A 23,806-nucleotide genomic window follows, 5' to 3' on the forward strand; every position below is an offset into this window, starting at 1 on the left:
AAGAAAGTGAGCTGATTTTGTTAGTCGATCCACAACCACCCAAATAGCGTCACAACCAGATCGGGTTCTAGGCAAACCTATTACAAAATCCATTGCGATACTCTCCCATTTCCATTGTGGAATCTCCAAAGGCTGAAGGGTCCCTGATGGTCTCTGATGCTCAATCTTAACCTTCTGACACGTTAAACATTTAGATACATGCAATGCCACATCATTCTTCATACCTGGCCACCAGAACATCGCTTTCAGATCCTGATACATTTTAGTGCTCCCTGGGTGAATTTAAAACCCGTTCTTGTGAGCTTCCTTCAAGATACTTTGTCGTAGGTCTCCAACATCAGGCACAATAATCCGGTTCTTGAACCTCCATAAACCATCATGACCTTCTGACATTCTCCACTGTTTTCCCTGTTCAACTGCTGGTAATACCTTACGTAACGCTTCACTATCTTGATGAGCCTTCAGAAGTTCTGATTTAAAATCACTTGAAATCTGTAACTGACTCAAACACAAAATTCCAGATTCTTCTCTAACTCCCAAATTCAAACCTTGAAATGCCTTCAGTAACTCTTCCTCCCGTAGCATCATCCAAGCTGCATATAAAGACTTCCGATTCAAAGCGTCCGCCACAACGTTCGCTTTTCCTGGATGATAATTCAATTCAAAATCATAATCTTTCAGAAGCTCCATCCATCTCCTCTGACGCATATTCAATTCTTTCTGCTCAAAAAGATACTTCAAACTCTTATGGTCTGAGAAAACAAGAAACTTAACACCATAGAGGTAGTGCCTCCAAATCTTTAAAGCAAACACAACAGCAGCAAGTTCTAAATCATGTGTCGGGTAGTTCATCTCATGCGGCCTTAACTGCCGTGAGGCGTATGCTACAACATTCTGGTGCTGCATCAAAACACACCCCAACCCTTTCAGAGATGCATCACAATACACTTCAAACGATTCACTTGGTTCAGGTAATACCAATACAGGTGCAGTAGTCAACCTGTGCTTCAATGCCTGGAAACTCTCTTCACATTCTGGAGTCTAGATAAAAGGTGTATCCTTCCTAGTCAACTTAGTTAAAGGTAAGGCGAGCTGTGAAAATCCCTTAATGAATCTGCGATAATACCCCGCCAAACCTAAGAAACTCCTGATCTCTGTCACTGAAGTTGGTCGCTCCCAATTCATCACTGCTTCCACCTTAGCAGGATCCACAGCTATCCCCTGCTTATTCACCACGTGGCCGAGAAACTTCACTTCACTCTTCCAGAACTCACATTTAGATAGCTTAGCATATAACTTCCTGTCTCTCAGAATTTGCAGCACAGTTCGCAAATGATCAGCATGTTCCTCTTCAGTCTTAGAATAAACAAGAATGTCATCAATGAAGACAATAACAAACTTGTCCAGATACGGTCGAAAAATCCTGTTCATATAATCCATAAATACTGCCGGGGCATTAGTTAACCCGAAAGACATCACTGTATACTCCTAATGACCATAACGGGTTCTGAAAGCAGTTTTCGGAATATCCTCGTCTCTAACCCTTATCTGATGATATCCGGATCGCAGGTCAATCTTAGAAAACACACTGGCACCCTGTAGCTGATCCATTAGATCATCGATTCTAGGCAACGGATATTTATTCTTCACAGTGATCTTATTCAATTGCCGATAATCGACACACAGCCGCATACTCCCATCCTTCTTCTTTACCAGTAACACTGGCGCTCCCCACGGAGAAACACTTGGTCGGATAAAATGCTTACCCAACAGATCTTCCAGCTGAGCTTTCAGTTCAGCCATTTCTAAAGGCGACATCTTATAAGGAGTAATTGAAATTGGACCGGATCCAGGTACCAACTCAATTGCAAATTCAACCTCTCGGTTAGGTGGGAATTCATTAATATCATCCGGAAACACATTTGGAAATTCACATACAACCGGAATTTGCTCTAAACTCTGATCATCACCTGATACTCCCGCAGTTAATAACATAATACCCTGACATTCGGTTCCAGAACAGTTTACTATCATGGAGTTCAAATAGTAACTATTCACCACAACCGGTGCTTCTGACCCTTCTGGCATAAACTGTACTGACTTCTCAGAACAATCAAGCAAAACATGATTCTTGGATAACCAATCCAATCCCAAAATGAGATCAAGACCAGTCATAGGCAAACAAATCAAATCATGCACAAATTCACGCTGTTGTATTCGAAAGGGAACTTGTGGACATTCTATCCTAGTCACCATAGCTTCATGAGTAGCATTATATACTTTCAAATCATAACCTAAGACCACCATTCTCAATCTTAATTCATGGGCCTTTTCAAATGCAATAAATGAATGACTTGCTCCTGAATCAAATAAAGCATTTAAGATTTTACCAGCCATTTCACAATTACCTCTAATAAGTGTCTTAGATCCCTCAGCACCAATGGTAGAAGTAGTGTATACTCTCCCCGGCTGTTGCACCCTACCAGTCTCATACTTCTTCTTCTCAGGGCAATTACTGGCTATATGCCCGGGCTGTCCACAGGAATAGCACACTCCAAGTCCTAATCTACACGGAACTCCAGGATGATATTTTCCACACTTCTGACAATTTAGATCCTGCTGTGGCTGCTTCCCAAACCTTTTTCCTTGATTAGCAGTAATATTCGGCCTTCTATAATTACCCTGACCCTGAGTCTGCTGCGGAACAAAGCCTCCACGCTTGAAATTCCTACCTCTCGGAGCAAAGTTCCTCCCTAAAGGCCTCTGAAAAGGCATCCTCAAACTCCCTTTCTCTGCTGCCGCCTTCCTCACACAATCCTCAGCCACCCTACTCTTATTCACCAATTCAGAAAACACCCTAATCTCTATTGGGGCAACGAAGCTCAGAATATCGCTCCGAAGACCTCCCTCATATTTAATACACTTCCATTCAGCAAAATCTTCAGGCGCACCTTGACAGATACGAGAAAAGTGACATAACTCCTCAAATTTGCTAGTATACTCAGCAATAGTCATTTGTCCCTGCTTTAACTGCATTAATTCAAGTTCCTTGGCATTTCTAGCTGAATTAGGAAAGTATTTCTTATAGAACTCTGTCCGGAAAACCTCCCAAGGAATCGCAGCACCATCAGGCTGCAGGATACGTCGTGTTCCCTGCCACCAATACTGAGCTTCACCTTGCAACTGATAAGTCCCAAATTCAACCCATTGCTCTTCAGGAACCTGTTGTGCCTGTAACGCCCTTTCCATAGCCTGAATCCAATTATCTGCGTCAGTAGGATTTGAGGTTCCCCTAAAAGTTGGAGGGCGAACTTTCAGAAATGTAGCAAGTGTCATAGGACCGTCCTCATCATTATTGTTCCCATGATTACCCTGATTTATCTGATTACCCAGTGCATCAGCTGTTGCCTGCATAGCTGCAGCCATATTTCCCAAGGCAGCCATAAAGTCTACTGGATCAGTCCCTGTGGGTACAGGAGTAACGGTGCCTGTCCTACCTCTACCTCGCCCGCGACCGCGTCCGCGAGTCGACATCTGGTCCCTATACACACCAAACAAGTGATATTAAGTTGATCAGTCTCAATATCGCAGGTCTAATGCTTTAAGTTCCAAATGCATGCTCACAAACGTTTATGCCATATATATCAATCAGATATCCTAATAGCACATAAACACATATACAGAGAATGCACAGAAGCACAATCAGTCCGTCTTTCAGGCTCTATAGGAACGAACTTCTCTGATACCATAATGTAACACCCTACCACACAAAGCTTTACGCTTAAGTCGTAAAACAGAGGTGATGTGGTATTACGACCTCTAAAATAAAATAAGTACATATAATAGCAGAAGAGTTATAATATGCTAGGAGCCTTGAAGGATAGGGAAAATAAAAATCGCGAGATAAAAGCGCAACGCTCAAGGAACGAGTTAACTTGCATGCTAAGAAAACTGTAACTGTCAAACATAAGATAACAGAAGTAGGAATAGAGTGCCAAAGATACAAAATAACAAGCTCCTAACTCAGCCTGCGAAGTCAAGACTGGCCGGAGAATATTTACACATATATACATACATATCCAAAACCCAAAAGTACATACACACAATCCTGCCTTTCCATAAACCTCTAAGAGAATCAAAAAGGACAAGTTATGCGGAGAGAAAGCTAAGTACATATATATACATCACTGTACAACAAAACTATACAACAACACTATCCAGTAACCCCTCCGCTTTAAGAGTCCATACGCCTAACGAGATGGCTCCCGACCTGCATCTGAAAAACAACAACATAGTATGGAATGAGAACCGGAGGTTCTCAGTATGGTAAAGGTGCCACACACATAATATATAAGGTCCTGGGAATGCCAAAGGCAATCCTAGAACGCCGACACTCAGATTGTAGAGCTTAAAGTATTAAACAGAAGCCATAAAAGGTGGTTTCCTAAAAATATTTAATTATAACTTAACTTAACCTTAAATCTAAGTCCTATGCTGCCATTCCTCCATACCTCCAACTCCATCATGCATTTTCACAGACAAATAAACAGATAAAGGCAAACACAAGAAGGTTACAACTACTGCAGGTAACAAATACACATTTAGCATGGCAAATACAGATAGGCACACCCAATTAGAGCACAAGCAAGTAATTCAAGTAATATGCATATGATGCATGCCTGTCCTATGGCTGATGAGGCTCATCTGTCGGTTATCCAGCCAACCCGACAAGTCTGAATTGTCCTTAGACTGTCCCCCGACGTGCATCCCCAAGAGTCTATGCATAGATTTTCTCAAATAATCAATATTGCTCAATGGGGTAACATTCCCGGGAATTTATATAGTGCCCGGTCACACTTGCGTCGTAGGGTCAACAGAGTATCGAGTTTTCAACCTGGTACACGTGGTGGCAAGCCACGGCACTTAATCCAGGGAATCTCGTATCTCAGATTATTCAAATTCATAAGCCATATAAATAATTCAATTATAATTCATCAACATCCACATCATTCTCAATTGCATCTCATTCATCATCATACATTAAACATATTCAATCCTTATCCTTCATTATATCACCTCCCATTCCATCCATCAATAGTTTCAATTCAAAACATAATTCATTCTTTTCTAAGAATCAAACTTCAAACTTAAAACATACTCACTATCTTAATAACTCAAAATCAAACCATATAACCTTTAAATCTAAATCTCTTTTAAATAATCATCTAAATAAAATCTCTAATTTTTTATAAAATTTCGGCAGCATCTCCTCTAAAACTCGGACTTTGCCACCCTTTTCGGGTTCAAACCTGCTTTCTTTTCAATTCAACATACCCTTCCTCATCATCATAACAATCACCACAATAAATCTACTTCAAATCAACAATTAAACTCATACAATATTCAAATCCAACAACCAAAATTCAACTAAGAATCATAGTTCACAAATCCTAGGCTTTTAACACAAATACCTCAAATCCATAATTCACCAAATCGTTAGTTAATAACTAATTATCCAATAAACTTCAACCAAATATATATATTCATCGACAAATTACTAAACATTAAGCATACACCTGCATTCCAACTTATCCTATGGTCATCTAGCCTAAGTTTTCACAGAACATTATATATTAAATGCAAGAAACCTAAACCATACCTCAGCCGATTCCCACGTAACGACCAAAGCTATTTATTCAAAACCAAGACAACCCCTCAAACTCAACTAATCCGCTTCCTCCAAGTTCCAGTATTCACAATTTCAAGCTCCAATTATTTATTTCAACCTAATACACATTCATAATACATATATACCCAATTTAATACTCAAAGCTCAAATTTAATGAAAATAAAATAGAATTATCATATCCTCACCTTACCCAAGCTTCACATAAGCAAGAGTGAACGTTTCTCTCAAGCTAATTGGATCCTAAAACATCAGAAATCAAAGAAATTCAATATTCCCACTTAAAATTCGAAAATTGGGGGAAGATGAAGCTGAGAGTGAAATAGCAAGTTACCTATGAAATTGTTCCGGTAGAAATGTAGAGCTCGACGCGGTGAACGCGTGGCCGCAAACGGTGCGGCGATTGGAGCTCGGACGGAGAAGTTACGGGGATCGGAAATTTACGTTAGGGTTACGGGATATTTCTTGTTTCTCTTCTCCCTGGAAGCTGAAAGCTTCGTTGCTGCAGTAATGAGGGAGAAGACAAAGCTGGGTTCATTTAATAGGGCTGGTCCGGTTGAACCGACAGCCCGATTCGGGTCCGGTTCAACCGGTTCGGTCCTTTCGGTCCATTCTTGGACCGTTTTCTTCAAAATTAGTGTCAAAATTCTCGTTTCGATGAGCTCTACCCTGTTTGGATATAATATTCGCATTTCTAATCCTCCTTATTAAAAAATAATTTATTAACTAATTATCTACTAATTTAACCGGGGTTTACAATAATCTCCTGGAACGGTTTGTATTTATATATGTATTTCATATCAAACATATTGTGTTTTCATCTAAAACAATTGTGTAGAGATACATGAACGTATATTGATGGTAAGATTTAAATATTAATGCATTCACATATTAAATTAATAAAATTAGATGCTTCTGATATTATATATATTCTCATAATTATTGAGAAGATTACTAATTTGGAAACGCATCAAATATTTGACCATGAATATTGACTTCATTTTACATATTATTATCAATGAAATAGAATATTATTTAAAAGACAATAAAAAATCAATTTAAAGTCTAAAATTATTTTATTTAATATTTTATTAATTATTATTAGAATGATTGTATAATTTGTGATATAATAAATATGTAATTATAAAATTATTTTTATAAAATTATTAAGGTTATGTTATATAAAATAATTATAATAAATTATTAAAAAAAAACTCTAAACAATACCTTATAATTATTTTGAAAGACAATGAGACTCCTAATAATAATAAATTCTTTTTTTTTTTTCGATCTTTAACTCTGTGAGATTGTTTAGTCTTTCTATAAATGATCTTTTTTTAGGCTTAACAGAACATACCTATGTGGCATAATAAACTACTGATATGTCTGTTAAGTACCAGTTTAGATTAATAGATTTTTTTAAAATTTTATTGTCTTTTGAGATAATTATATCAGTGATATTTAGAATTTTTTATATTTTTATATTTTCATATATATATATATATATATATATATATATATATATATATTGATTAAATTTATTGTGTAAGAATTGAAAAATATTACTAATTTTTTAATTTTTTATTTATAAAAATTAAATAGAAGATATATCATTTTAATCTTTTCACTCTAATTTTAAAAAATTATTAGCATATTATATTATTAGAATTATGTTAAGTCTTAAGTATATTCAATAATATCATAATTCACATAAAACTCATTTATTATTAACTATTATATTGATTGAATTATTAAAATAAGTGTATATTCTATTTTGTAACACCCTCACTACCAGAATGTCACGCTTCCGGCTGCGCCACTCTGATAGCAAGAAGTATTATGACTACTCTATATACTAAATATTAAAATAGGAGCCTCTGACTCGACACCGTGTCGCTGATTTCTTTGAAAACCGGAAATAAATACTAAATTTAAGGAAATACAAGCAGGCATAGATTCATATACAATACTCCTTACATAATATCTCATAATATAATATACATATAAAATATACAACCCCTATCCCTCTTACAAACTTATAATAACAAAGGCGAGGGAAGAAAATAATCTAATTAATACAACAACATATAAACCAAACGCATTATAACTCTTCATAATGCTTCATCCGGTTCCTGAAAAGGTAAAGCTGTAGGGGGGTGAGAACTTAACCACACGGTCTCACCACGGAGTTTCAAAGTTGTCATAAGAAGATATTCAATAAGAAAACTATTTTTAAATTCAGTGATTATCGTTGCCTTATGAATCCTTTTAAAATCCAATAGCTAATCGTTCAAAACCTTTTCAAAGAAACAATGTTTACTATTTTCAGAAATCCAAAGTCTTTCTTTTCTCATAAGTAAATCTCAATCAAAAACCAACCACGCAATCAAACAACACAATCATTAATTCAGCACCCAAGGTCCATTCTCAAATGTAACACGCCAGAACAAACACAGGCAAGACAGACAAGGAAAGCACAAGTAGGAAGCAGTTACAGCAAATAGTTCAAGTAGAAGTTAAGAACAGTTTAGCAATTAGGCAAACCAAAACAAGTCCAAACCCAAGCAAAGCATACAAATGCATATGATGCATGCCTGTCCTATGGCTGATGAGGCTCATCTGTCGGTTATCCAGCCAACCCGACAAGTCTGAATTGTCCTTAGACTGTCCCCCGACGTGCATCCCCAAGAGTCTATGCATAGTTTTTTCTCAAATAATCAATATTGCTCAATGGGGGTAACATTCCCGGGAATTTATATAGTGCCCGGTCACACTTACGTCGTAGGGTCAACAGAGTATCGAGTTTTCAACCTGGTACACGTGGTGGCAAGCCACGGCACTCAATCCAGGGAACCTCGTTTCTCAGATATTTCAAATTCATAAGCCACATAAGTAATTCATTCATCATTCATCAATTTCTAAGCCATTCTCAATATCATCATCATTCGTCAATCCATATCCCATTTCCAAATTCATTCAAAAATCATATTTCAAATCAATCATCATCATCCTTCTTTCCGTTAATCAATAATCTCAAACCAAAACTTAATTCTTTATTTTCTAAAAAAATCAATCTTAAACATTTAACGTTTAAGAACCAAGTCTTTTTAAACAGTTACTTCAAACAAAACTTCCAATCTTATAAAATTTCGGCAGCATCTCCTCTAAAACTCGGATTCTGCCACCCTTTTCGGGTTCCATCCAAACATTTCTCAAACCTTTCTCAATCACTTTCCAAAATTCAACCAATTCCAGTATCAAAGTATTTTCAAATCAAACCAGCTCAAGTATTAAATTGTTTATAAAACCAGACCGACTCAAAATCAAACCGCTTTAACTTCAAACCAAGAAAAACCACTTTTCATAATAATCAAGTAAATAGCTTTCCAAATCTATTTCTTATCAACCACCGTACTGCACTCAAGCAATCAAGCACCCAATAATCCAGTCCAACAAACCATCACATCCACAAGACAAATATAATCACACAAATATATCTTTTTGCATCAATATCTATTTATCACAACTCTGTAATGTAAATTAAATTTTAAGAAAAACCCCTACCTCGATTAGTTGAATTAACATAGATTAAACGTGGTAACTCCCTTCTCTTTTAATTTTTATGGCAGCAGCAAGCACGCAACTGAAGCAGCAGCATTGTCAATCTCTTATGGCAGTGACGATGGTTTCAGCGAGACAAGGATTCGAATTGGATAAGAATAAAAAACAAACATAGCTCTGGAAGATTCACAACAATTCAAAGACCAGAATTGAATTAAAACAAGAACATGGCAATTAAAAGTGACAAAATAGAACGTGCCAAATAGGTCAGAACCAAGGAGAAGAGCAAACCAGAATCAATGTAATAGGATTCAGAACCAACAGCAATGACAATGACATCAGTTCTCTCGGAGCAAGAACAACAACGATCTCAGCATCAATTATGCCTTTTTCGAACGGTAAACCAGCAACGACTAAAACAGTAATCCATAGTCCTATAATTAAGCCAGGAAGGAACAGAGGAACAAGATAAAAACAGAGCAAGGTTTAAAGCGTTACAGTTTCAAGAATAGGAGAATTGAAATCAGAACAAGGCTGGCGCTGTCTTTGACTCTGGTGGCGGTGCACAACTCACCGGCGACCAAGGCAGCAACGTAGACAAGGCTTCCCCTCGGCGGTGAGAAGCGGCGGTGGCATGTGGCGGTGGTAACTCCGGCGACGACAAGGCGTGGCGGTGGCTGAACAGCAACGAACGGCGGCGCAACACCTTCCTCTCTCACCTGCGAACTCTTTCTCTCTCACTTGTGAGCTCAACGGCGACGGCCATGGAAGCTTCTGCTCGGCGGGCTCGACGGCGACTGGTACAGTGGCGGCATCTCCCCTTTCTCCACCGTGGGCTCTCCCGTTCCTCTCTCACTCTCCCTCGGTTGGCCCAATCGATAGTAACGGCGACGCGGGTTCAAAACGACGACGCCTCTTCTTCGACACGGCTGGACGGCGACGCGACACGGCGCGGTGAGCGGCGGCGAGGTAGTAGTGTGGTCTTCTCTCTCTTCTCCTTCCTCAGCTCTCCCTCTCTCTTCTCTGTAGGACCTGACGGCGCGGCGGCAGTGACGCTTGCCGGCGCCGCCCTCACTCTCCCATCCCCTTCTCCCGCAGATCCCTCTCCTCTCTTCCCTTTCTGTTTGGCTGAAGTTCATGTGTTAGAGAGGGTGGTTTCTTTTTCTTTTGTTTACTGGGGGGTGGGGGGGAAGCGGTTTAGGTTTCATTAGGGATTTTAGAATTAGGGTTCCCAATTTGGGAATTAGGGTTAGGGGTGGTTCAGTCATTTCACTAAAATTAGGAGTAATTGAAAATCAAAAATCAACTTTTAATCCATTAATAATATTTGTAAAAATACTATTTAATTATTTATCAATTTATAAATTATTTTTAAATAAAGACTTTAATTCAATAATTAGAGATAATATAATTAATTTTCTTTATTCATAAAAATTAAAATAGATTGAATTCCAAAATCTCAATTCTCTAAATCAATTTATACAAAATTCTTATTATTTTACAATTACTAAATTTTATAGTTCAAATATAGAAAATTATTCAACAATTATAAAATTAGAGAAAAATTCTAATTTAATTATCTAAACTTAATTTAATTAGCTTTAATTAAATAATTTCTAAAATTAAAGTCTTTAATGAATAATTAAATTGAAATCAATTTAGAATAAGGCTTTTCAAAAGTTTTGGGTCTTACATCCTACCCACCTTATAAAAATTTTCGTCCTCGAAAATTAAAAGAATATACAAGGTAATACTAAGAATAAGTACTCTACTGTTCAAATGCTTTTTAGATAAGAAAATTTAGCATATTACAGGAAATATTACACGGTTTCAATACTTTTCTTTTGAATACTTTAGAAAAACAAAAAGTTGTGGTATATATAAATTTTCAAATAGCAAATAAACCATAAGACTTAGAAATAAAGGAAAAACATGGCGTAAAGCAGAAGTTACGAAATCGGCTGAAAAGAAAATGGGTTACATGGTGTCAACCTTATGAGTTTTAACATAGCTCACTATCACAACTCCCTTTGATGTCACATACTTACAAGCTTCACGTTCAACGTTCATGAACCGTATCCTAAAGAACTACCGCGTTACAAGTTTCACCTTACGCTTATCTATCTCACGTTGCTCTGGTCACTTAACTAACTTGTTGCGAGTCGTTATCTTATACGAATTGAGCTACCGAAAATTTGAATATCTTCCCGACAATACTCCTTTCCCGAAATTTAAACGTCATAACCTACAGTGTTTTCAAACTTGCCAAAGTTCATCTCCTCATCTATTAGTCATTTCCTGAAAAACTAACGCTTCGGTTTTTATTTTCTAAGGACCACATGTGACATTGAGATAAGCACCAGTATATTCAAGTAGTTACAAATCTAAGGAAAAGATGAATAAGTGATGAGGATAAAATTCGTATAAATTAAGGAGGATGCGTAAGATTGCAACTAAGTAACGATTTACAGGCACGAGAAAATGTTCTAGAAAGAAAATCATTTTGCATCTAAATAGGAAATTTGAATCTAGGAACTCCATAAGAGATAAGAAAAGTAGTGATAATTTAAATTGAAATAAGTTCAAGCCAGAACAGAGGAACACTAAGTTCACGAGAGAGGAATAACTGAACTAACGATATCATTTGCAAAACTCAGAAGCATGGAAAAATCTAAGAAAATATGATTTCTCATTCTAAAAGAAAAGATATGAAATAGATATCCTTCAAGAGAGGTAACAAAAACGTAAATATTAGGTTATATTAAAACAAATTCAAGTTAAATTAGATTTGTGCAAAACTTGAAATAATGAAAATTAATTGAGCTAAAAATGTTAAAAAAATCTTAAAAGATCATAATCAAACAAGAATATGCATAAAAATTTATATCAAACTTAGAGGTAGAACTAAATTCTATTCAGAAGAGAAAGTCTGAGATAAATTAGTCATTAAAAGAATACTTGATACGTTACAAACAAATAGGTTTCGATTGCATAAGAAAGTTTTAAACCTTCGTATCAGTAAATATATGCTAAGTTCCAAAACGATTTTGTTGAAATTTAAGTTAGGGCTACGGATAGAATCCAGTAAAACAAGAACTGAATTGAAATTTCTTCAATGGAATCTGAAACAAAAACCTTAGAACGAGATTATAAAAAGTGGTATGTTGCATCAAAATAAGTTTGGAGTTTATTCAAAGAAATACAAATTTTGATAAATAAGAACAAGTAACCAAAATGGTGTTTCACAAGAACTTGGAGAAACGTTTGAAATTATAAATAAGCAAGGATGTACAAAAACAAGAAGATGTACCGAAAGGGAAAATCGAGTTGTAACCTTACGAAGGAATGAATTCACTTTCCCAAAATAATTACTAGAAGTTTTAATAAGGTATTGCGTGAAAACAATCCAATTTAAAATAAATTAATTGAAGTTTGTCAATTAGAGATTAACTAATAGAAGCAAAAATTTCTTATCAAGAATCTTAGAGTACATAATCAAGTAAAGACATATATAAAAATTTGAGTAAATATTGGAGGAGAATCAAATTATGTTCAAGGAAAGAAATCTAATGTAAAGTGTTCTTATATAGTTAATTAGAGTATAGATAATACCTTTAAAAACAAGTATGTTTTTAACTACATAAAGGATTTATTTATCTCTTGTAGGAAAGTACATGTAAGATCTGAGATAGTCATACCCAGAATTCAAAGAATGGTTACAGACAAGATCAGATAAAATAAAAAGATCAAAACTCTTCTCAACGAAGATTCCGAAACAAAAACATTGAAAGAATATTACTAGAATTGTTATCTCATACCAAGACAAATTCGAAATTTTTACCAAGGGAAGTACTTTATTCATTTAGAGAAAAACAGGATCAAAAATTGTAACCTGGGCAAAATACGCATAAGTTGTAGAAGGCAAAGTAGAGGAACCAAATCACACAATTAGCTTGCTACGAATCGTAACTCTCACGGTTCCAAATCACTCAAGTATTCAGAATTATGTGTTACGCTAGAACAGATTTAGGATCAAATAAAAGGATACAAAATTTATGAAGAAATGTATAAATAATGATAATGATAAATAATCAACTCAGGTTCCAAAAAGAATTGAAACAAGGAGTGTAAAAGATGGTAAATCGAAGGATAAGCAGCACACGCATCATGTGGCATGATTAAAGTACCTACCTTCGGTGTAAACTAATCAAGGAATAACATCTGACGTTTTTCAAAGAATTAAGGACCATTGTCATGCGAAACAAGTTCAAACCAACTCGAAAGAAGAACTCGTGATTCGTGAAGAGAAATATGAGCAACATCAAAGGTAAAAGTTCTAAATAATTTTAAGTGAATAATCAGGATTATAATCAAGCAGAAATATATATATAGGAATGAATAAATATCGCTAGGAACAGAGTTGAATCATATCTTAAAAGGAAAAATCTAAAACAAGGAATTCCAACATAACCAATAAAAGAGAGAACGGTGTACTAAGCTACACGACATGAACAAGATTACACATCAAAACGGAACTAACTTCAAAAAATTAATTTCTAACGCTCCCAGAACCCGTGAACCACATTGCTTATTAATTCAACTTTGTCCATGATAACCCATTAACTTTACCGTATACGTAAACCATTAATATTAAGCTGGTCAGACTTAATATCAACAGATATGCAATGGAAAGCTAACAGTGTTAATCAAAAGACAGTCATGTGCATAAAGCTCTAATTCTCGTCATTCGGACAAGACCTATAACATGACAGACACACAGAGTATGCAATTGAAGCATAATCGGTCCATTCCTCAGGCTCTACAGGAAAGACTGCTCTGATACCATAATGTAACACCCTCACTACCAGAATGTCACGCTTCCGGCTGCGCCACTCTGATAGCAAGAAGTATTATGACTACTCTATATACTAAATATTAAAATAGGAGCCTCTGACTCGACACCGTGTCGCTGATTTCTTTGAAAACCGGAAATAAATACTAAATTTAAGGAAATACAAGCAGGCATAGATTCATATACAATACTCCTTACATAATATCTCATAATATAATATACATATAAAATATACAACCCCTATCCCTCTTACAAACTTATAATAACAAAGGCGAGGGAAGAAAATAATCTAATTAATACAACAACATATAAACCAAACGCATTATAACTCTTCATAATGCTTCATCCGGTTCCTGAAAAGGTAAAGCTGTAGGGGGGTGAGAACTTAACCACACGGTCTCACCACGGAGTTTCAAAGTTGTCATAAGAAGATATTCAATAAGAAAACTATTTTTAAATTCAGTGATTATCGTTGCCTTATGAATCCTTTTAAAATCCAATAGCTAATCGTTCAAAACCTTTTCAAAGAAACAATGTTTACTATTTTCAGAAATCCAAAGTCTTTCTTTTCTCATAAGTAAATCTCAATCAAAAACCAACCACGCAATCAAACAACACAATCATTAATTCAGCACCCAAGGTCCATTCTCAAATGTAACACGCCAGAACAAACACAGGCAAGACAGACAAGGAAAGCACAAGTAGGAAGCAGTTACAGCAAATAGTTCAAGTAGCAGTTAAGAACAGTTTAGCAATTAGGCAAACCAAAACAAGTCCAAACCCAAGCAAAGCATACAAATGCATATGATGCATGCCTGTCCTATGGCTGATGAGGCTCATCTGTCGGTTATCCAGCCAACCCGACAAGTCTGAATTGTCCTTAGACTGTCCCCCGACGTGCATCCCCAAGAGTCTATGCATAGTTTTTTCTCAAATAATCAATATTGCTCAATGGGGGTAACATTCCCGGGAATTTATATAGTGCCCGGTCACACTTACGTCGTAGGGTCAACAGAGTATCGAGTTTTCAACCTGGTACACGTGGTGGCAAGCCACGACACTCAATCCAGGGAACCTCGTTTCTCAGATATTTCAAATTCATAAGCCACATAAGTAATTCATTCATCATTCATCAATTTCTAAGCCATTCTCAATATCATCATCATTCGTCAATCCATATCCCATTTCCAAATTCATTCAAAAATCATATTTCAAATCAATCATCATCATCCTTCTTTCCGTTAATCAATAATCTCAAACAAACAACAATAACAAAGCCTTGTCCCACTAAGTGGGGTCGGCTACATGAATCAAACGACGCCATTGTGCTCTGTCATGTATCATGTCTACAGAGAGACCGTTTACATGTAGATCTCGTTTGACCACCTCATGGATGGTCTTCTTAGGTCTTCCTCTGCCTTTCGCCTTTTGTCCATCTTCCATCTCATCCACCCTCCTGACTGGATGTTCTATCGGTCTTCTTCCCACATGTCCAAACCACCTGAGACGCGATTCAACCATCTTTTCCACAATGGGTGCTACTCCAACTCTCTCCCTTATATTTTCATTCCTTATTTTATCCAATCGCGTATGACCACTCATCCATCTCAACATCTTCATCTCTGCCACACTCAACTTATGTTCATGCTCCCCTTTAGCCGCCCAACACTCCGTACCATACAGCATAGCCGGTCTTATAGCGGTGCGATAGAATTTACCTTTAAGTTTTAAAGGCACTTTTTTGTCGCATATAAAACCAGATGCACTCCGCCATTTTGACCAACCTGCTTGGATCCTATGATTTACATCCTGTTCAATCTCTCCATTATCCTGTATGATGCACCCAAGATACTTAAAACTTTTAACTTTTCGCAGGATGTTTTCTCCAATCTTCACCTCTATATTGGAGTTTTCCCTTCTCAGACTGAACTTACATTCCATATATTCCGTCTTGCTACGGCTTATGCGCAGACCATACACTTCTAGAGCTTCTCTCCATAACTCCAACTTCTTATTTAGGTCTTCCCTTGACTCTCCCATAAGGACGATATCATCGGCAAAAAGCATGCACCATGGCACGGGCTCTTGGATGTGCTCTGTGAGTACTTCCAAGACTAATGTGAAAAGGTATGGACTTAAGGATGATCCCTGGTGTAATCCTATACCAATAGGGAATTCCTCTGTCACACCACCTTGAGTCTTCACACTAGTTGTGGCCCCCTCATACATGTCTTTAATTGCCCGAATATATGCGATCCTTACTCTCCTCTTTTCTAAAACCTTCCATAAAACCTCCCTTGGTACCCTATCATACGCTTTTTCCAAATCAATAAACACCATGTGTAGATCCCTTTTATTACTACGATACCTCTCCATCATCCTTCTTAATAGGTATATCGCTTCAGTGGTAGATCTGCCTGGCATAAATCCAAATTGGTTCTCTGTTACTTGTGTCTCTTTTCTCAACCTCCGTTCTATCACCCTTTCCCATAACTTCATAGTATGACTCATAAGCTTAATCCCTCTATAGTTTCCGCAACTTTGTATATCCCCCTTATTCTTGTAGATAGGTACCAAGGTGCTCTTTCTCCACTCATCAGGCATCTTCTTTGACCTTAAAATCTCATTAAAAAGCTTGGTTAACCAGTTGATGCCTTTTCCTCCAAGACCCTTCCAAACCTCAATCAGGATATTATCAGGTCCTACTGCCCTGCCATTTTTCATCTGCTTTAGAGCCTCTTTTACCTCGAAGTCTCGAATCCTTCGATAGTAGTTAAAGTTTTGATCTTCTTCCCTTGTGCATAATCGACCAAGGCTCGGAAGAGTCTTCTGTCCCTCATTAAATAACTCGTAGAAGTAGCTCTTCCACCTTTCATTAATCTTCTCCTCTTGAGCCAACACCTCTCCATCCTTATCCTTTATGCACTTAACCTGATCCAAATCTCTCGTTCTTCTTTCCCGACTCTTTGCGATTCTATATATACATTTTTCTCCTTCTTTCGTGTCCAAAGACTGGTAGAGACCCTCATATGCTCTTGTTCTTGCTTCACTTACAGCCACTTTTGTCTCTTTCTTAGCCGCCTTATATTTTTCCCAGTTATCTGCATTGCGGCATAAAGACCACTCTTTAAAGCATTCCCTTTTTATCTTTATCTTTTCTTGTATACTCGCATTCCACCACCAGGACTCCTTGTCTCTTGGTCCTATTCCTTTAGATTCACCAAAACTTTCTTTTGCTGTTCTTCTAATAACTTCTGCCATCTCCCTCCACATCTCTTCCGCGCTTCCATTCCCATCCCACTTTGCCTCTTCTCCTACCCGTCTTAGGAAGCTTCTTTGTTCCTCCCCTTTCATCCGCCACCACCTCGTCCTTGGGTTCTTCGTATGATGTCTTTTCCTCAACTTTTGCTCAACGCGAAAATCCAGGACGAGCACCCTATGTTGTGTTGTCAAACTCTCTCCCGGGATAATTTTACAGTTAATGCAAAATTTCCGGTCGACTCTCCTCAACAAGAAGAAGTCGATTTGAGAGCTTGTCATGCCACTCTTATAGGTTATAAGATGTTCGTCTCTCTTTTTAAAACATGTATTTGCGATGAGAAGATCAAAAGTTGAGGAAAAATCCAAAATAGTTTTACCCTCGGCATTGATCACCCCGAAACCATGGCCTCCGTGAATACTCCCATATCCAGTCACTTCTCTCCCAACATGGCCATTTAAATCTCCTCCTAAGAAAATCTTATCTCCCAAAGGTATGCCTTGAACCAAACTCTCTAGATCCTCCCAAAACCTTATCTTGTGTTGTTCGTCCGAACCCACTTGCGGTGCATAGGCGCTAATCACATGGAAAGCACCTCCCTCTACCACAAGTTTGATAGAGATGATCCGATCTCCCACCCTCTTGACATCCACTACGTCTTTCTTCCACTGCTTATCCACAATTATTCCAACCCCATTCCTATTCTTCACCTTTCCTGTATACCAAAGTTTGAAACCAGAAGTATCCAACTCCCTAGCCTTTGCACCAACCCATTTCGTTTCTTGTAGGCACATAATGTTAATCTTCCTCCTTGTCATGGTGTCCACCACCTCCATGGACTTTCCTGTTAGAGTGCCTATGTTCCATGTCCCAAATCTCAACCTTCTGTCGCTTCGACCTTTACCTTTTCCTTTGTGAACTAGCTTATTTACCCTCGTCCGTTCACGAAAACGCGAGAACCCTTGCTCATTTAACACTACATCCGGGCACCGATGCAGCGGCTCTTGCTTCGACACCGTACTCGAGCCATACGGCGCGTTGCTTCCGGGCAACGACCTAGCTTTAGCGCAATAATGTCTTTGATTCATGTCATGGGGGTTCGGCTATATTTTTATGTTGGTTGCCGAAGACCTAACACAACCCTCCTCCTTTATCCGGGCTTGGGACCGGCTATGTACCGCAAGTGTAACATAGGCGGAGTTAATCAATAATCTCAAACCAAAACTTAATTCTTTATTTTCTAAAAAAATCAATCTTAAACATTTAACGTTTAAGAACCAAGTCTTTTTAAACAGTTACTTCAAACAAAACTTCCAATCTTATAAAATTTCGGCAGCATCTCCTCTAAAACTCGGATTCTGCCACCCTTTTCGGGTTCCATCCAAACATTTCTCAAACCTTTCTCAATCACTTTCCAAAATTCAACCAATTCCAGTATCAAAGTATTTTCAAATCAAACCAGCTCAAGTATTAAATTGTTTATAAAACCAGACCGACTCAAAATCAAACCGCTTTAACTTCAAACCAAGAAAAACCACTTTTCATAATAATCAAGTAAATAGCTTTCCAAATCTATTTCTTATCAACCACCGTACTGCACTCAAGCAATCAAGCACCCAATAATCCAGTCCAACAAACCATCACATCCACAAGACAAATATAATCACACAAATATATCTTTTTGCATCAATATCTATTTATCACAACTCTGTAATGTAAATTAAATTTTAAGAAAAACCCCTACCTCGATTAGTTGAATTAACATAGATTAAACGTGGTAACTCCCTTCTCTTTTAATTTTTATGGCAGCAGCAAGCACGCAACTGAAGCAGCAGCATTGTCAATCTCTTATGGCAGTGACGATGGTTTCAGCGAGACAAGGATTCGAATTGGATAAGAATAAAAAACAAACATAGCTCTGGAAGATTCACAACAATTCAAAGACCAGAATTGAATTAAAACAAGAACATGGCAATTAAAAGTGACAAAATAGAACGTGCCAAATAGGTCAGAACCAAGGAGAAGAGCAAACCAGAATCAATGTAATAGGATTCAGAACCAACAGCAATGACAATGACATCAGTTCTCTCGGAGCAAGAACAACAACGATCTCAGCATCAATTATGCCTTTTTCGAACGGTAAACCAGCAACGACTAAAACAGTAATCCATAGTCCTATAATTAAGCCAGGAAGGAACAGAGGAACAAGATAAAAACAGAGCAAGGTTTAAAGCGTTACAGTTTCAAGAATAGGAGAATTGAAATCAGAACAAGGCTGGCGCTGTCTTTGACTCTGGTGGCGGTGCACAACTCACCGGCGACCAAGGCAGCAACGTAGACAAGGCTTCCCCTCGGCGGTGAGAAGCGGCGGTGGCATGTGGCGGTGGTAACTCCGGCGACGACAAGGCGTGGCGGTGGCTGAACAGCAACGAACGGCGGCGCAACACCTTCCTCTCTCACCTGCGAACTCTTTCTCTCTCACTTGTGAGCTCAACGGCGACGGCCATGGAAGCTTCTGCTCGGCGGGCTCGACGGCGACTGGTACAGTGGCGGCATCTCCCCTTTCTCCACCGTGGGCTCTCCCGTTCCTCTCTCACTCTCCCTCGGTTGGCCCAATCGATAGTAACGGCGACGCGGGTTCAAAACGACGACGCCTCTTCTTCGACACGGCTGGACGGCGACGCGACACGGCGCGGTGAGCGGCGGCGAGGTAGTAGTGTGGTCTTCTCTCTCTTCTCCTTCCTCAGCTCTCCCTCTCTCTTCTCTGTAGGACCTGACGGCGCGGCGGCAGTGACGCTTGCCGGCGCCACCCTCACTCTCCCATCCCCTTCTCCCGCAGATCCCTCTCCTCTCTTCCCTTTCTGTTTGGCTGAAGTTCATGTGTTAGAGAGGGTGGTTTCTTTTTCTTTTGTTTACTGGGGGGTGGGGGGGAAGCGGTTTAGGTTTCATTAGGGATTTTAGAATTAGGGTTCCCAATTTGGGAATTAGGGTTAGGGGTGGTTCAGTCATTTCACTAAAATTAGGAGTAATTGAAAATCAAAAATCAACTTTTAATCCATTAATAATATTTGTAAAAATACTATTTAATTATTTATCAATTTATAAATTATTTTTAAATAAAGACTTTAATTCAATAATTAGAGATAATATAATTAATTTTCTTTATTCATAAAAATTAAAATAGATTGAATTCCAAAATCTCAATTCTCTAAATCAATTTATACAAAATTCTTATTATTTTACAATTACTAAATTTTATAGTTCAAATATAGAAAATTATTCAACAATTATAAAATTAGAGAAAAATTCTAATTTAATTATCTAAACTTAATTTAATTAGCTTTAATTAAATAATTTCTAAAATTAAAGTCTTTAATGAATAATTAAATTGAAATCAATTTAGAATAAGGCTTTTCAAAAGTTTTGGGTCTTACATCCTACCCACCTTATAAAAATTTTCGTCCTCGAAAATTAAAAGAATATACAAGGTAATACTAAGAATAAGTACTCTACTGTTCAAATGCTTTTTAGATAAGAAAATTTAGCATATTACAGGAAATATTACACGGTTTCAATACTTTTCTTTTGAATACTTTAGAAAAACAAAAAGTTGTGGTATATATAAATTTTCAAATAGCAAATAAACCATAAGACTTAGAAATAAAGGAAAAACATGGCGTAAAGCAGAAGTTACGAAATCGGCTGAAAAGAAAATGGGTTACATGGTGTCAACCTTATGAGTTTTAACATAGCTCACTATCACAACTCCCTTTGATGTCACATACTTACAAGCTTCACGTTCAACGTTCATGAACCGTATCCTAAAGAACTACCGCGTTACAAGTTTCACCTTACGCTTATCTATCTCACGTTGCTCTGGTCACTTAACTAACTTGTTGCGAGTCGTTATCTTATACGAATTGAGCTACCGAAAATTTGAATATCTTCCCGACAATACTCCTTTCCCGAAATTTAAACGTCATAACCTACAGTGTTTTCAAACTTGCCAAAGTTCATCTCCTCATCTATTAGTCATTTCCTGAAAAACTAACGCTTCGGTTTTTATTTTCTAAGGACCACATGTGACATTGAGATAAGCACCAGTATATTCAAGTAGTTACAAATCTAAGGAAAAGATGAATAAGTGATGAGGATAAAATTCGTATAAATTAAGGAGGATGCGTAAGATTGCAACTAAGTAACGATTTACAGGCACGAGAAAATGTTCTAGAAAGAAAATCATTTTGCATCTAAATAGGAAATTTGAATCTAGGAACTCCATAAGAGATAAGAAAAGTAGTGATAATTTAAATTGAAATAAGTTCAAGCCAGAACAGAGGAACACTAAGTTCACGAGAGAGGAATAACTGAACTAACGATATCATTTGCAAAACTCAGAAGCATGGAAAAATCTAAGAAAATATGATTTCTCATTCTAAAAGAAAAGATATGAAATAGATATCCTTCAAGAGAGGTAACAAAAACGTAAATATTAGGTTATATTAAAACAAATTCAAGTTAAATTAGATTTGTGCAAAACTTGAAATAATGAAAATTAATTGAGCTAAAAATGTTAAAAAAATCTTAAAAGATCATAATCAAACAAGAATATGCATAAAAATTTATATCAAACTTAGAGGTAGAACTAAATTCTATTCAGAAGAGAAAGTCTGAGATAAATTAGTCATTAAAAGAATACTTGATACGTTACAAACAAATAGGTTTCGATTGCATAAGAAAGTTTTAAACCTTCGTATCAGTAAATATATGCTAAGTTCCAAAACGATTTTGTTGAAATTTAAGTTAGGGCTACGGATAGAATCCAGTAAAACAAGAACTGAATTGAAATTTCTTCAATGGAATCTGAAACAAAAACCTTAGAACGAGATTATAAAAAGTGGTATGTTGCATCAAAATAAGTTTGGAGTTTATTCAAAGGAATACAAATTTTGATAAATAAGAACAAGTAACCAAAATGGTGTTTCACAAGAACTTGGAGAAACGTTTGAAATTATAAATAAGCAAGGATGTACAAAAACAAGAAGATGTACCGAAAGGGAAAATCGAGTTGTAACCTTACGAAGGAATGAATTCACTTTCCCAAAATAATTACTAGAAGTTTTAATAAGGTATTGCGTGAAAACAATCCAATTTAAAATAAATTAATTGAAGTTTGTCAATTAGAGATTAACTAATAGAAGCAAAAATTTCTTATCAAGAATCTTAGAGTACATAATCAAGTAAAGACATATATAAAAATTTGAGTAAATATTGGAGGAGAATCAAATTATGTTCAAGGAAAGAAATCTAATGTAAAGTGTTCTTATATAGTTAATTAGAGTATAGATAATACCTTTAAAAACAAGTATGTTTTTAACTACATAAAGGATTTATTTATCTCTTGTAGGAAAGTACATGTAAGATCTGAGATAGTCATACCCAGAATTCAAAGAATGGTTACAGACAAGATCAGATAAAATAAAAAGATCAAAACTCTTCTCAACGAAGATTCCGAAACAAAAACATTGAAAGAATATTACTAGAATTGTTATCTCATACCAAGACAAATTCGAAATTTTTACCAAGGGAAGTACTTTATTCATTTAGAGAAAAACAGGATCAAAAATTGTAACCTGGGCAAAATACGCATAAGTTGTAGAAGGCAAAGTAGAGGAACCAAATCACACAATTAGCTTGCTACGAATCGTAACTCTCACGGTTCCAAATCACTCAAGTATTCAGAATTATGTGTTACGCTAGAACAGATTTAGGATCAAATAAAAGGATACAAAATTTATGAAGAAATGCATAAATAATGATAATGATAAATAATCAACTCAGGTTCCAAAAAGAATTGAAACAAGGAGTGTAAAAGATGGTAAATCGAAGGATAAGCAGCACACGCATCATGTGGCATGATTAAAGTACCTACCTTCGGTGTAAACTAATCAAGGAATAACATCTGACGTTTTTCAAAGAATTAAGGACCATTGTCATGCGAAACAAGTTCAAACCAACTCGAAAGAAGAACTCGTGATTCGTGAAGAGAAATATGAGCAACATCAAAGGTAAAAGTTCTAAATAATTTTAAGTGAATAATCAGGATTATAATCAAGCAGAAATATATATATAGGAATGAATAAATATCGCTAGGAACAGAGTTGAATCATATCTTAAAAGGAAAAATCTAAAACAAGGAATTCCAACATAACCAATAAAAGAGAGAACGGTGTACTAAGCTACACGACATGAACAAGATTACACATCAAAACGGAACTAACTTCAAAAAATTAATTTCTAACGCTCCCAGAACCCGTGAACCACATTGCTTATTAATTCAACTTTGTCCATGATAACCCATTAACTTTACCGTATACGTAAACCATTAATATTAAGCTGGTCAGACTTAATATCAACAGATATGCAATGGAAAGCTAACAGTGTTAAT

General features: G+C 36.7%; 1 protein-coding gene and 2 long non-coding RNA genes across 3 annotated transcripts; all 3 read right to left on the reverse strand.

Moving 5' to 3' along the window:
- Positions 1-282: 282 nt before the first annotated feature.
- Positions 283-6,178, reverse strand: LOC140178746 (uncharacterized). Its single transcript, XM_072215983.1, has 5 exons — positions 6,021-6,178; positions 5,875-5,929; positions 2,842-3,541; positions 2,409-2,532; positions 283-419 (listed from the first exon to the last, which is right to left on the reverse strand). The coding sequence occupies exons 3-5, from the start codon at positions 3,532-3,534 to the stop codon at positions 283-285; spliced, it is 954 nt and encodes a 317-aa protein (XP_072072084.1). The 5' UTR covers positions 3,535-3,541; positions 5,875-5,929; positions 6,021-6,178.
- A 1,434-nt stretch (positions 6,179-7,612) lies between these two features.
- On the reverse strand, positions 7,613-10,114 carry LOC114925107 (uncharacterized). The gene is made up of 4 exons (XR_011871887.1): positions 9,746-10,114; positions 9,539-9,660; positions 9,251-9,424; positions 7,613-7,832 (listed from the first exon to the last, which is right to left on the reverse strand). It is a non-coding gene; the product is annotated as an uncharacterized lncRNA (long non-coding RNA).
- A 3,829-nt stretch (positions 10,115-13,943) lies between these two features.
- Positions 13,944-20,056, reverse strand: LOC114925108 (uncharacterized). Its single transcript, XR_011871888.1, has 4 exons — positions 19,598-20,056; positions 19,391-19,512; positions 19,103-19,276; positions 13,944-14,466 (listed from the first exon to the last, which is right to left on the reverse strand). It is a non-coding gene; the product is annotated as an uncharacterized lncRNA (long non-coding RNA).
- Positions 20,057-23,806: the final 3,750 nt, after the last annotated feature.

This window comes from Arachis hypogaea, chromosome 14 (genome assembly GCF_003086295.3).
Source record: "Arachis hypogaea cultivar Tifrunner chromosome 14, arahy.Tifrunner.gnm2.J5K5, whole genome shotgun sequence".
Classification (NCBI taxonomy): Eukaryota; Viridiplantae; Streptophyta; class Magnoliopsida; order Fabales; family Fabaceae; genus Arachis; species Arachis hypogaea.